The sequence below is a fragment of the Micropterus salmoides genome, unplaced genomic scaffold (assembly GCF_014851395.1).
Source record: "Micropterus salmoides isolate LMB-PRFRI ecotype aquatic unplaced genomic scaffold, ASM1485139v1 Ms_hic_scaffold_2, whole genome shotgun sequence".
Lineage (NCBI taxonomy): Eukaryota > Metazoa > Chordata > Actinopteri > Centrarchiformes > Centrarchidae > Micropterus > Micropterus salmoides.
The window spans coordinates 2,820,467-2,835,342 of record NW_024041150.1 but is presented as its reverse complement, the minus strand read 5'-3'; the positions used below and the strand labels follow the sequence as shown (position 1 = coordinate 2,835,342).

Below are 14,876 nucleotides of genomic sequence, written 5' to 3'. Positions count from 1 at the left end.
TTTAAAAAGAAAAAAGTGTCATTTTTTAATTTGCACCAGTAAAGTATTTTTGAATGTCACATCCACTTGATGAATACAAATGTATTTCTCAACACATGGAATGGTGCAACAAAAGTCAATTTCTTTATAAATGTTGAGGGTCAAAGAAAAGGTGAGAACAAAAGACGCAAAGTACATTAGAGGAGGTAGATTATATCCCCAAAGGCTTTTATTGTGTTTATGCTTTCTTTGAAGCTGTTTTGATTAACTATACTACAGTGTGAAGGACAGAATATGTACAGAATGTGCCTTAAAGACCATTAACTTTCAACCCTATGAAATAATGTAGACATAGCCGTTGTTTAAATGTTTGGGTTTAAATATAGTAGCACTAAAAATAGGACTGAGCAATGCATTAAAGGTCATTGTCATGCACTTAAAATCAGTTATATAAATACTTTCAATGAAGTTTGTGAAAAATTAAAGAAACAATGATACAAAAAGTAAGATTCTGGAAAATAGAGAATATTTAACACCTTTAAGACCTTAATCTTTGCGTTTGTGTGAAAATAAAATCTCAAAGAAGCATCCAATTTGTTATCCTTCTGTCCATCCTATCACATCAAACCGCTTTTCTGTCTTTATTGATATTGTATTGGTTTACATTAAGATTGATCGCTCATGGCTTATGGCCCTCCCTAATATCAACAACATATCAGTTTCAACAGGAATTAAACCATAGTAAGGGTCCAGTGGTGCCAGAATGTATTCTGTAACAGTAAAATGTTGGATCAAAATGTGTTCATATCAGTGGAGTCCTCTTTGGAGTGGCAGTTAATATGTGTGGTGCTTTAATGAACTTTGATGATCGAGAGTCAGAACTGAGAAACGGGCTTTATTGCCAGGTAGTTTTTGGACATACAAGAAATTTGCATTGGTGACTAGGGGCGTAACAGTAGACATAAATATAAAACCATGAAATTAACAAAATATACAAGTTAGAAGACTGTGTGCCAATAGAGTTTTTCTCTTCTACATCACACAATTTCCACTTATTTTGAGTCTCTTCAGACCAAAACAAAACACTGAAGGTAATTTTATTTAATGTCTAAAATGACCTCTGTGTATGTACAATTGACCTGCGACGACTTGTATCTCTATACCAAATTGCAAAGGACAGTATTCGTTATGGCTCATGATCCTCTTCTGGAGGATCATGAGGTGAAAGATCAGGTGTACAAAGTGTCTTACTACTGTGACACTGGCGATTACAACCACCCCATTTCCTGCCAAGTCATTGTTGACCGTGTTTTATTCCTAACCCGAGCCGAGTAGTTTATTTGACCCGACCAACCTTAACTGTAGCATTGGCAGATCAGAAAAGGCTTATATGAATCATTTTTCGTAACGGTCATTTGTAACAGTTTTTGAAAGGCACTGACAAACATTTGCAAACAGTTTTTGTTGTGCCACTTTCTGGTCTGACTGGGAACTAAAGAGGATAATTGTTTGTGTGAATAATTATCAAAGATAGAAAAAGTCTTACTACAAATTTTGTACTCTAGTATAATGGTAGTTATTTTTGTTTTTCAATTTGTAAACAAAACCAGGAACCTAACACACTCATGTATTCAACTAACTTTAGTCTCTCTTCCTTCTCTCCTTTTTTCTCTCTTCCTCTATCTCTGCCTGTCTCACATCTCTTCTACAGCCCAGAACTGTTCAGGTCTGAGGACATGTGCCGAGTGTTTGGAGAGGGCGGAGTGCGGTTGGTGTGGTGATCCCAGTAACACCGGCAAGGGTGTTTGCATGGAAGGCTCTTACAGAGGCCCCCTGAAGCCTGCTATTGCCAGGGCTGGGCCCCGAGACCGAGACAGACTACGAGACCGGGACATGGTGCTGGACCAGAGTCTCTGTTCGTCTGATAGAGGCTACAACTGGGCCTTCATCCAGTGTCCTGGTCAGTGACCCGCTTGCTCAGATTCAAGTGACTGTATTATATTGTTTACATTTGATACTCTGTGACAGAAGTTGACCTGAATATAATAAGACTCGATTTACACCTGGTTTTAAAATGTGATCTGTATCCAGAGACATTATCTGGATAATCAGTGACCCGATCTTGCCTTTGTTACACCTGGTACTTTTAATGTGTTCTTATTATCCTCTTTGAGATCTTCTCCTTCAGAGCAAAACTTGTGCATAAGTAATTTAATGTTGCGGTAAATCCGTCCCAGACTCCCTTAAAGAAAAACTTACTTACTTGTATATCATTCATGTCCCACCCATATTGCTTTCATTTTCATGCACTTACAGCTAGATGTACCTGATAAATTAGCATCTAATTGTATCCTATCCTGTGTTTGTGTAATTTCCTCGCAGCGTGTCAGTGTAATGGTCACAGCAGGTGTGTGAACGGCAGTGTGTGTGAGCACTGTGGGAACCTGACAGCAGGGACGCACTGTCAGAGCTGTATGCCCGGCTACTATGGCGACCCTATCAACGGAGGGAAATGCAACGGTGAGTACAAAGGTCACAGGGGGTTTACTATGTTTTTATTTTTGGTTTGCGCATCAGAAAAAATAAGTATTTTCTATGTCTTATTTTTTGTCTTATAATTGGCACTGCGCTCAAATCACCTTGATAGTATTTTGTTTTTCTCTTCTACTGCAAAAACCTTTTTCAAAATAGAGACCCTCATTTTCAAAAAGAATTTCTAGAAACAAGTTAATTTCTCTGGGAAATAAGTTTTCTTTCTTAGTTGTCTCCAAGAAAATAAAGTTTTGACTGTTCATTTATACACAGAAATAACTAAAGGGAAGTATTCCCCCCTTTTTAATGTTGCCTTCACATCTTGCTCTGAATTGCTTTTAAAGAACTCATGAGCCCTTTCATTAAAAACACAACTGGAAGCTGCCCCCAGCAGTCTACTGTACAACACTGTAATATACAGAAACAACCTGATGGGGGCAGTGTTTAAAAGCTGTGAGCGTGGGCTTTGGATTCTCTTGAGCTCGTGGTGACCACCAGAGCACTGGAGCAGTGAAAGGGGAAACTACACGTGTAATTTGGACAGGATTGTGGTCTGAAGACATTGTGGGAACAGCACTAGCAGATTACTTGATTCTCTGCATCCATTTCTTTTTAGATTCTAGTGAACAACAGAGATGTTACACTCTGGGAAAGGTGGTGATGATATAGGCAAACACTCACAGAGATGCACACGTGGTTTCAAGCGCATCCATAATTTTCTGCTTGAAATCCATCAGTCAGCAGTTTTTCCCATGCTTTTGTTTTGCTTCATATGGGAATAATCATAGCAAATCCCATAGCTGAAATTGTTAACAACAGATTATGTGTGTGAGTTAGATGATAGGAAGCAGAAGCCACAGGAAATGGGTGTGTATACATGTGATTTGGAGGCTCATGGGGGCTGGGTTTGCTAGGGTATATGATATGGGCCTGGATGGGGAAAAAAACATCAGAGATGGGAGAGTGTAATGAATGAATGAGTGACTGCCAGAGTGTGAGTGAGGGAGGGTAGAAGTGAGAGGGAGGTGCAGTAACATCAGTCTCCCTGTGACAGATGTGCGTTTTGGCTTGGCGGCGGTGTGACATTAAATCGCTCTTAATCATTTTCTTATTTCCTGAGTTGACTGGTGTCTCCGTCCCTGGCGGCTTTTCGCAGCGAGCGCGGAGCTGATAGATGCACGCCTCTCGTCGCCTCCGTGCAGGACAGCCTCCGATGCACTTTCTCTTCTACTTTTGCCGTCTTTGCTATTTTTTTTTTTTGTCACTTCATCCTCTGTCTCTGCGTCTTTTTGTCGTGTCTTACGCTCTCCTTAACATCACGTTATCCCTGCTGTTACTTTTCCTCCCCGCTTTTCCTGGTTTGGTCTACTTTCCTTTCCATTTATCACCTCTCCTCTCCAATAATGTGCTGGTTAAACTGGACTCATCCATCCATATCCACCTTCTTTTACCTTCATACACCCATCCCTTCATTCTCCCTTCCTTTACTTCCTCTACGCCTCTGTCATTCCCTCTTATAGCTTACAATAACTCTCCGTCTTAAATTCCCCCCACTGTTCATCCTTCCATTCATCCTTCTTCCTATCTCCATCCCCCTCTATCTCTCTTTATGAAAAGGACCACTCGATTTACCTTGGGCTAAGCTGCTGGGAGGCAATGATGTGGGGCCGATTAGAGGGCTGAATGATATAAAGACAGCTTCGTCCCTACCAGGGAGGGGAATAGGCCTCAACTCATAGGATTGTAAAGTGGATGGAAGGGTGAACGAGGCGGTGACGTAGGGAAAAGGGGGAGACATTGTAAGAGAAGAGGAAGCAGACAGAAAGAAAAAGAGATAAAACCATGTGCTGAGATATACAAGGTTAATATCGGTGGAAAAGGACAGTTGTCCTTGGATAGAGAGACGATGAAGGAATAAAGGAGGAGATAGAGGGATAAATAAAGAGGGAGAGATGGAGGACAGACAGAGGAGAGGGGAGTCTGTCCGTTCCCCTGTCCCTGTGACAGATGATTAACTAACCTTGTCAAATCTGGATGATGTGTGTGTGTGTGTGTGTGTGTGTAGGGCATTTGTGGCCCTTTTATCTGACTGTACCATTCACCTTGTCCTGCGCACATACAAAATCAAACGCACTGACTCACGTCAACCTTCACAGCTGCAGCTGACAACATGTTGGGTGTCTGTTTAGACTTTTAGTTCCTCAGAGGAATACATGAATCGTAGAGGCTGACAGGAAACCTGCATATTTTTATGCACTCCCCGGGAGTCTTTGTTCTACTGATTTCTTGTCTGGTTTTTATTACAGCGAGAGACAGACTGATGTTTTCTAAACATTTTTTTGTTATGCCAGAGTGTACTTGCTTGCTTTTCAGTAGAAACATCCACACCTTGTGTCACTGGGTGCGCACCAAAAGCTGACCAAACAAGCGAATTTAGACCTCCTTTTTAAGAGGTGGTCTCGGTACGCTTTCAAACGAACTCTGGTGCATTTTTGTGCATGTAATAGGTTTGCAAAGGAATCTCCCACAGAAAACACTGCTCTGAACTGCCTGAAAACAGCTGGCTTGTAGTCCAGCCTTTTCCCTTTGGTCCCTGTGATGACACATCAAAATGTGCGTCATGATGCTCGCCAACATGCCTAACACGCCCACAAAAACACCGGTGGAAAAACACACTGAGCTGCAGCACACAGTGACAAGATGTCCGCCTGCTGCCTCTCCTCTCCCTTCCAAACACCAGCTACCCTCCAGGCAGTCAGTGGACATAAATTTGTTACTGTGATGTAGAGACAGAGCTCAGATAAAAATTTTATGGATGAAAGATACTTTTGTTACAGATTAATAACTCGCCACTCTGAAACTCTTGCTCCAGTCTATGTTACCAAGCTGGTCGGCAACATGTACAGCTGAACCGAAGCCGTGTTTACCAGCTTCTCACGACCCGCCCTTCTCTCCTTCTGATTGGCTAGTAGTCCTTAACTAGCAAGTGTGCGTGTGCAGCTCCCAACAAAGATCATTTAGAGACAAGATATCACTCCATAGATAAAACGAAGCCAATGACAAAAAATATGGTGTTTTTTTGAAAATGAAACCATGTAAACCTGTTCTGGTACAACCCCTAAATGAGATTTTGCACCTGAAAATGAGCATAATATGACTACTTAAAAAAGGCTACTCTGTTTACCCAAGTCCATAAATCATTTGTGACAGCAAAATAACAGTATACTATAGGCTAATAAGTATTATTACTGAACTACCTGTCATGTTTTTACATTATTCATAATAGGTTATGCTTATAATTATTACTTAGTGAGCTCTTTGTGATACAGATCAGCATAAGTCAGCCACCGGAGTTTCCTCACGTGGGTCCTGATGTTGCAGGATGAACAAAAACGCCATGTTAATAGTCCTTATATTTAAGTAACTGTTCCTCTCAAACTATTTATAAAGCCAAGACTGTTTTATTGAATGGGGCACTTCATAAGTTGGGTCCCTCCCCCAGAAGATTTTTCTGAAGAAGAAATTTCTGCCTTTTCTGCACCAATTTATGGTGGAAATGTTTTATATAAAGGGAAACACAAAATTGAGGTCTTTATTGCTTTTAAATATGTTTCTCAGGAAGATAATATAATATCATCCCTGCTGAGTTAACACACACGATTTAGTCTTCCCTCCTCTTTTATGTATTTTGTTTGGGGAATTTAACCTCTATAAATTAGTTTGAGGCACATTTTCACCTCAGTGATAAATTAATTCATTTTAATTCAGTTATTGATTGTATTTTAATAGCTCATCTGTTTTAGCAGGTTTTCTGCACATTCAGAATGTCTTCCACATTTCTGTGATCTGATATGTCGAGATAAAAGTCGTAATATTATTACAAGACAAACGTTATCATTTAATGAGAATTTAGCTTCGCTAGTAGTATCCCTCCGACCGTCTGACAGACACAGAACTGGATGAGATGAGGAGGTGCTCATGCAGCAGGAAAACAAAACTAACAAACAGCAAGTTTTCGACTCAGATTTTAACATTCTATGTTTATGTCCGCTCGAGCACAGAGTGGCTGCAACTGGCTGCGTCCACTTCACGGCACTCGCTGGTGTCGTCTCAGGTGCTGGATGCTGGACGAAGTTGCTTTCAGGAGAAGTCCGACAGCCGACTATCCCTCTTGTAAATGTGTAACCGCTGCGATAATGAGGAGTTCAACATGTATTCCTCAGACATAAACGCTTTTCCACTGTAATATCAAGAAAGAGAGCGTCCAATTTTCCAGAGTTTACGCTGTAAACACCATGTGTGTGAAACTTTACAGATGATATTCTAACTTCCAGTTCCCGTGAAGGCAGCACGGAGCCACACCACAAGTAGCTGACAGAAAAATACACTCTCACCCTGTTGCAGTGGGGTAAACTTGAATGTTGCAGACTAGTTTTTTTTTGCAAGTAGTTGAAAGTTTAAACTCCTATTGTTGTGAATCTTGAGGTAAACGCCCCACCTTTCCAAAATATTGCTTCCAGCGCCCCCCCGACATACTCTGAACACCCCCTGGGGGGCGGTACCGCCCTCGCTGAGAAACACTGGGCTAGAGCTCAGGTTTAACAAGGTACCTCCAGCAGCAGCCAGACCACAGTGCACCCATGCTTCCCTCTGAATTGTCTTCCAGGCAAGACTTCAGCTTGTATTTTTTTCTTCTTCTGCTTGTTATCTTTTGCTACCCAGTGTTTCGGTGTATAATGCTCCTCTGCCATCGGCACCTCATGCTGAACAGTTTTATTGCTTCCATAAATTTTGCATGATTCACATCAGGAGCTCCCTCTTTCCTTATCGCTCTGATGCCCTACCTGACTTGCTCTCTCTGGTTGTCTATGAACAGTGTCAGGCTGGTCGTGTGATGCATAGACACACTACACAGTCAAGTCAAAGGTTACTGTTGCGTGTGGAGGACGTTTTGTCGTTCATGTCATAGTTTATTTAAGCTCTGTTCAGTGCTCGTTTCACATGGGTCTTCATACAGGACTAGTGTTCTTCAGGCCCTCATATTTCAAACATCATTAAACAGGAGAAGGAATGCATTAATGAATAAATGAATTAAAACAAGATTAAAAGAATAACCACTGAATGTGTTATACATTATATTTCTCAATCAAAACCTATAGGACAGGCTACTTGAATGGCCACATTTTAAAGCTCTTTCAGTTTAGGTTAAAGTGAATGCTATCTGACTTTTTTGGAGAAACAAGTATTTTGACTGCTGCAGATCATTCATACATTCACATAGACAACTACCAGCCTATAGTTCGGTATGGGCATGTACATGTTACCTTACATTCCTCTTATTAGCTTTAACCTATAGAATTTAAAAGTTTGTGTAGCAAACTCCTCAACAAACAAACCCCTCACTGCAGAGTCGTCGATAGCTTTATGCTTCAACTTTCACCTCAAGACTGTCTTTGCCAGAACAACGGCAGCATTGTTTAAAATGTTCTCTATTTGTTTTCCTGTCAAGCAACCTCTTCAGGAGGAGGTCATAGTAATCTCACCTCAAACTTGTTTTCTAGAATTTACTAATTTGCAACAATTTGAAGGAACTTAATCTTGACGCAGAATGCATTTTCTATTAACATAACTGGATTATTAAAAAATGAATGGCACAATCACAAGAGGTTGCTTGTCAGGAAAATGTAAAAATAGGTTGTTTTTAAGCATTTGAACAAACAACCAATGCTGTTGCTTTTTGGTGAGGGTCCCAACCCATCATTTTTTTGTCACCCACCCACCCTCATCTCTCTCTCGCTCTCTCTCGCTCTCTCAAATCAATTCAAATTAGCTTTATTGGCATGAATGTATAACAACAATATTGCCAAAGCTACATACAACATAAGAACAATCAACCCCATACATTTCATTAAACAAGTAATTAAAGTGTAAAGTAATCAAAGCGTATGTGTTTGTTTAAAAATAAAAGAATTATTAAAAATTTAAATAAAATAAATAAGAGTAAGCGTGTGTGTGTGTGTTAAAAAAAAGAGATATTAAAAATAAAATACATAAATAAATCGGTAAGCTTGTGTTAATAAAATAAATAAAACAGTAAGCGTTTGTGTGTGTTAAAAAATTAAAATGTATAAAATAAATAAATAAAACAGTAAGCGTGTGTGTGTGTGGTGTGTGTGTGTGTGTGTGTTTAAAAAAAAAAATATAAAAAAATAAAATAAATAAATGAAACAATGTGTGTATATATTAATAGACAAAAAACTTAAAATAATTGATTAAAAAATCTGTGCCAAATGTAAAAACAAAACAATTACTAAAATATCAAACGATCAAAATAATAAATTTGAAAATCTGTACAATTTATTTATCAGTCTGAGGTTCTCTCTCTCTCCTCGTCCCTAATTTAAAGTGTTGATGTACAGTCTCTAAGCATGGTGCAACAGCAGGAGTTCTTTTGTAAATTTGTGTTCAGTGCAGGAGCTATAGAGATGTTGAGTTCTTCTCTGCAAGAAACTGGCAACCCAGTAGCATCAACCAGAGGCTGGGACAGACAGGCACAGGGAGTGTGTGTGTGTGTTTGATGGATCAGACAGAGCCAGCTGTTCTTGAGTTTTAGCAGCAGTAGAGTAGCAGAAGAGGGATGCTGCCTGCAGAGTTGCTCCATTCAGTCTTTTCTGTGGAAATGCAGCCAAATACACTCTCACCTACTGTCTTAAGTGTGTGTGTGTGTGTGTGTGTGCGTGCGCGCACACATGTCTGTGCTTCCAAACATGCTTGTGTGTGTTTATGTACCTGTAGAGCCTTGTGGCGGAATTGCAATTTACCCAGCATTCTTAGCGGTATCCAGTCATCTTCCCTCTGGCAGCTCTATTCCTGGTGTCTGACTGGTCAACATACAAGCTTAGACAAACCAAAAAAGCACATGGACCTACACACAAAACCACACACACATATAAACGGTTCTGTAAATACGATTTTAAAGGCTTTTGAATCCTTTTTGATCTCCAGTCAGCTGCAGCCGTGGCTCATGTCTCGTCATAAGCTGCTTTCTTTGAGACTGTGTGATTTCCCTTTGTGGCTTTCAGCTCACATTGACATTAACCAGCATCCAATTCATATAACTAGGTCCTGTAACACAATGTGGGACGAGCAGTAGGGTTGAATAGAGTAAAATAAAGTATCCTATGTCATACTTAGACTAATGTGACAACTTGCTCCACACTTGACACAAATGCAACTTTTCTGGTTGCAAAAAGTCCGGTTCCAATAGAAGTTATAGTAAAATGAGGCTACTTCTCAGCTGATTTATTACCTCAGTAAACACTTTCCTGATGGTTTATGGTCTCAATTGCTAGTTTCAAGTGTTCTTCAATAGAACATGATGTTCATTTAGTAAATTATGGACCCAGTTAGAGGAAAATAGACCGTAAAGCAGAGTATGCTTCAGGGCCGGACTATCTGTGATTGACTAGTCGTTACCATGGGAACCTGTCAGTCAGGCTAGAGTGACTCGTACCTACGTCAATGTGTAAATTTAACCAGCGCCGTTGAAAAAGCTTATTAGGAGTTGGCTGTTCATTTAGTTTTAAGACTGTTGTTCGCTAGACAAAATCATGATCCCGGTTAAAATGACACAGATGCACCTAGCTAAGCTAGATAGCTAGCTCCCCCCCTCTCTTCCAAATACGGTCATGTCCAATGCCACTGGTTGCAAAAAATCAAGATGGCAGCAAACTCAAGGCTTCAAATCAGCAGTCCACAAACCAACGGGTGAGGTCACGATGACTACTTCCACTTCTTATATACAGTCTGTGTCTCTCACACAGAAACATGTTAAAGGGGTAAAAGACAATTTCACCCCATCAAACTATTGTATAGACTCCTAAAAATGGGGTCACCGGCTAGGCAAGGTTGAGTAGCACCGGATTATGAGCTTTTAAATCAAATGGGCCATGGAGAGAAGTGGAGCCACTCAGCTTGTAAACTATTGATTGTCCCGTTAGTGATAGAACATATTACAGGTCTGAAAAAATTTCACACAGAATTTGTACAGTATTAAACAAAGGCCATGAGTTAGGTCAAGATGACAGCCAGAGTGCATTGATCAAACACCTGGTGGAAGAGTCTGAGCCTGTCGGTGGCAAAAAGAAGCACTTTTTGTGGATTTAATTTTGACAGGCACAATTACACCGTAGGAATCTTTTGCACTGCAGCTGGCTGCCTGCTGAAGCCATCTTCTGCAGAGATTCCAAAACCTTTTGTACCTACTAATCATTTCGACCCCATAATGTGTGAAAATGGGGCCCAGGTTTAAAAATATTTGTGTAAAATTGTTTGATTTGCATTACACTATGAGGCGTTATTAATCCTGTGTAATAAATAGGCTGAAAAAATTGGCTCTGGGAGTGAAATGATTGAAGTATTTACATTTAAAGATTGACGGGTAACTGATCAGATTCTGCTGAGCTAAGGAAACTATATTGAGTGACTCTTTGATGGCACCAAGACATGAAAACCATTTTTTCTCTTGATATGCAGGTGTGTGTGTGTGTGTATTTTAAGGACTTCTTACCTCTCTTTACTTCATGTTTGGCCCTCTGCCCTCGAACCTTCCCCCATGATGCCTTCATTAAACACCGTATAAAGCCCTGTCCTCTCTTATCGAACCAAACTGCCTCGTCTGTGGAACCGGACAAAGAAAAAGCAGGAGTCAGCCGTAGGTAGAAGGTGACATTGATGATGATGATGAAGATGATGAAAATGTATTCATGGAGATGAGCAATGTGATTGATCATAATCTGGGGAATACAGTAGTGTTCATAGACGCACAGAAGGAAAGGGAGTTTTTTTAATTTTTATCTCAGTTGTTTTTATTTAGTTTTAAATTTTGCTTTTTGGAAGTTTCATTTAAAAATGTCGCAGTCTGAATCAAAATAATGATCTTATTGTTTTACCTATAATATAGAAAAATAAATGAGTATTAAAATTGATGAAATTGTATTTGTATCAAAACCAAAACAATTCCAGGCCAGTGTGTAGGAATTAGATTTATATTTGTCGATTGAGCAGCACCAGATTTATTTTCACTGCCAGCAATAAGCTGTGACCAGGATTTATGTTCCATCTCACATCTAATCTTACCAGACCATAACCATGATGTAATTTCCAAAGCTTCAATAAAAATCACTTTTATTAAATGCATTGAACATTCAAAATAAACATTTAGCACAATCTACTGCAGGTTTTTGCTAAATCATCAAAGATCAACATTTTGTTTGGTGAGTGGGTTAAATGTTGGTATTGTTGTAACACCAGCGTGTATAGGCTGTTGCTTTTTAGAGGAAATGAAATAAATGTGTCCTCCATCATGTAGAAGACAAGAGAAAGAACATCAGTTAATTAGCAGCATACTTATCACCATGATAGCCATCTCACCTTTTCAAGCACACGGGCGTGCGCACACATTTTCTGTCTTTATAATATTCTGCTGTATAGATGATTTCCCTGTAGACCCAATCAACACTTCTGGTAGGTGTGAACACGTTGCACAGTGCCATATTTTCAGGAAATCGATAAGAATTACATCACTGTCGACATTAGGAGTGTTAAATTATGTGTGTGTGGGGGGGGGTGACCTCTCGTGAACATTACCACTACAGAGGCCTTCACAAGTACCTGATTTGACTCCAACAAGTCCAGGTTGCTTTGTTTAGTAATAACTCAAGGGAGGTTGAATGAGGGCCATGTAATTGAAAACATTGTTAATAATCATCTTTCGTCATATATTTTATTTTTTTAATGAGCAGATTATAATTCAGACAAAATTTCACCTGGGTCTTATGTTCAAACACAAACTCTGTTTTCTGCTGCATAAAGCTGACCTGCAGTCTCTTGTAAGTTAGGTCCTTTTGGCTCAAGCACAACACAGAATATGCTTAAAGTTATACAACGTTAAGAGAAAAATAGGAAGAAAATACAGAGATGCTAATTGTTGGCCAATGAACACAGATTTTTTTCAAAATAAAAACCAAACTAATGATCTTTAAACTAGGTCACTGTGCTAAAAAGACATGCGACGTCACTAGTCATTGACCCAAGACTACCAGCTTTGAATTAATACTGATTTAGTCCCGTAATGGCTTATCCTTTATTTATGCGTCATGTGTCTTGTTTTTCCAGCTTTCCGTAAACCTGCACATTATTTGTCTGCTTGTTTGGTGGGTGCTTTGCTTGCCAAATTGTAACATATATTTTTGAGTAGTCAGATATGCGTTTTCTGTCTGTAGGTTAACACACAGGAATTATGGTTAACACAGCTTCACACAATTTGGTTTTTCTTTCTATTAATGCCAAATAGTTTAAATGGGGGATTCTTAAAGAGCAAAAAGAGAAATAATAATAAAAAGTCATATTTGACACGGTTAAGGGCTAAAAACAGCTGGATGTAATTCATAACACTCATTGTTTTTAATGGTGTGAACTTTCTGTTGGAGCACAGAGCAGAAGAAGTGAGGAGGTAGGGGCAGGTAGGCTGTTAAGTTTCCTCAACACAGTTCTGTCTATCATTTTTGTGTGCACAGATTTATGCATTGGTGTTTAATTTTCAAGAATTTCAATTGTGTATGCAAGTCTAAATTCTTTAACCGTCCCCATTTTATTTGTACTCAAATCAGAATTTGTATTAAGTATGAAGTGTTCACATGTGGGGGGTACTGTGTGACACACAAAACATTTGGGGTGATGTTTAGCACCACAAGGCACCTTGATTTTCCCCCCTATTAAGTTATCTTGGGTTTTTTATAATTGCAAACCCCTCGTGAATAAGGCAGAACCGACTGTAGAAACAGATGATCGGTTCAGATTGTTCAGATATTCTCTGTTTCCTCACTGACTGATTTCCTCATCTCTACCTCTTTCTGTCTGACTCAAACAGACACCGAGAGATACAAAGACTAACTACACACACATACACAGACGGCCCTGTTCCCACCTACACACATATTCAAACACATCCTGACAACAGGCATCTTTTGTATTGTGTATGTACATACAGAGGCAGTGGGGTGAGAATTGTACTCTCTTCAGGGGCTTGCACAAGTCATGGAAAATATGATTTATATCAAATCAGCCTTTTTTGCTTAGAGATCAGGATTTTTTTATTGCGGCTTATTTCGGTGTTGTCAGCAAGTGTGGTGCTTGATGTGCTTCTCCTCTGTCCATTTCATTCATTCACTCTCTCTCCTTTATGATTCCCTGCTCCTTACACCCTTCACCTCCAGTTGCTCTCTGTCTCTCACAGAATTGAGTTCACTTCCTTTGGGCACTTGAATATTATGCGTTTGCAGACTGGTTGGATGAGTTAAGTGCTTATTTTACAATAAGGATCTCCATGTTTTGTGTGAGAGCCCGAATGACTGACTAAATGGATTTATTACGAGGGTAAAGCCAGTAACATGAATGACGCTAAAGAAAGCTACAGCCATATTAGTGTATGTAGTGTAGAGAAGATTATGTTTTAATGACATGTCCGTATTCTTTTAATTTAAATCTGGGATGAAGAATTTAAAGCTGTAAGGAAGGGAAAATATGTCAGATGAGATGATTGAGAGTTGAAGCTCCGGTAAGACATCATACGAATCCCAGTCTGTGATGTTCAGAGTTAACTGAACATACCAGGCATTCATAAAATAAAGTATTTGATAACCTTCCTAGAAATATTCTACAAAGGCTTCTTACTTACCGACTGGAATGCTGTACTGCCACTGGTGGTTGGAAGCTGTAATATATTTTGATAAGATTGCAATCATTAAAGTTTCGGTGTGTAAGTTTTAGTGGCATCTAGTGGTGAGGGTTGCAAATTGCAACCAGCGGCTCACGGTGCATTCATGTGCTCCTCCGAAGGTCCCATTTCCCGAGTTCTTCCGAATTTAGTGTGTTCATGTGCTCTTAAATTACAATGTCGAATAAACATGGATGCTACTACAAGATGTGTTGGATTAGCATCATCACAGCATATAAACAACCCGCAGACATCTAGTTCTAGTGGCCATCTGGCAAACCAACCCAGTCTTACTCCCAAATAGTCATATATGGATGCTTGTTAAGACCCAGGCATCAGTTTTCAATTACTAATAAATTACTGATTTTTCATCCAGGAGCCCAGTCTTCGTTTCCTTTGTGAAACAAATGGTCAACGTTGATTCTTTTTATTAACTTACATATCTAACTTAAGATATGTAACTTAACTTATGTAATAATGTTATTTTAACCACAGTCTTTTCCTAATCATAACCATAAAGGTTTGGTGCCTAAACCAAAACAAATTGCTTGACAATGTAACCATGTACCATTTTACAACAATAACCACG

At 39.4% G+C, this 14,876-nt stretch overlaps 1 protein-coding gene across 1 annotated transcript in view; it reads left to right on the top strand.

Moving 5' to 3' along the window:
• LOC119913374 (attractin-like protein 1) overlaps positions 1 to 14,876 on the top strand; it is a gene marked incomplete in the record, with an annotated part of 61,021 nt that overhangs the window by 24,320 nt on the left and 21,825 nt on the right. The window contains 1 exon segment of the mRNA XM_038732786.1: positions 1,691 to 1,931. Coding sequence (XP_038588714.1) covers positions 1,691 to 1,931 — 241 coding nt within the window.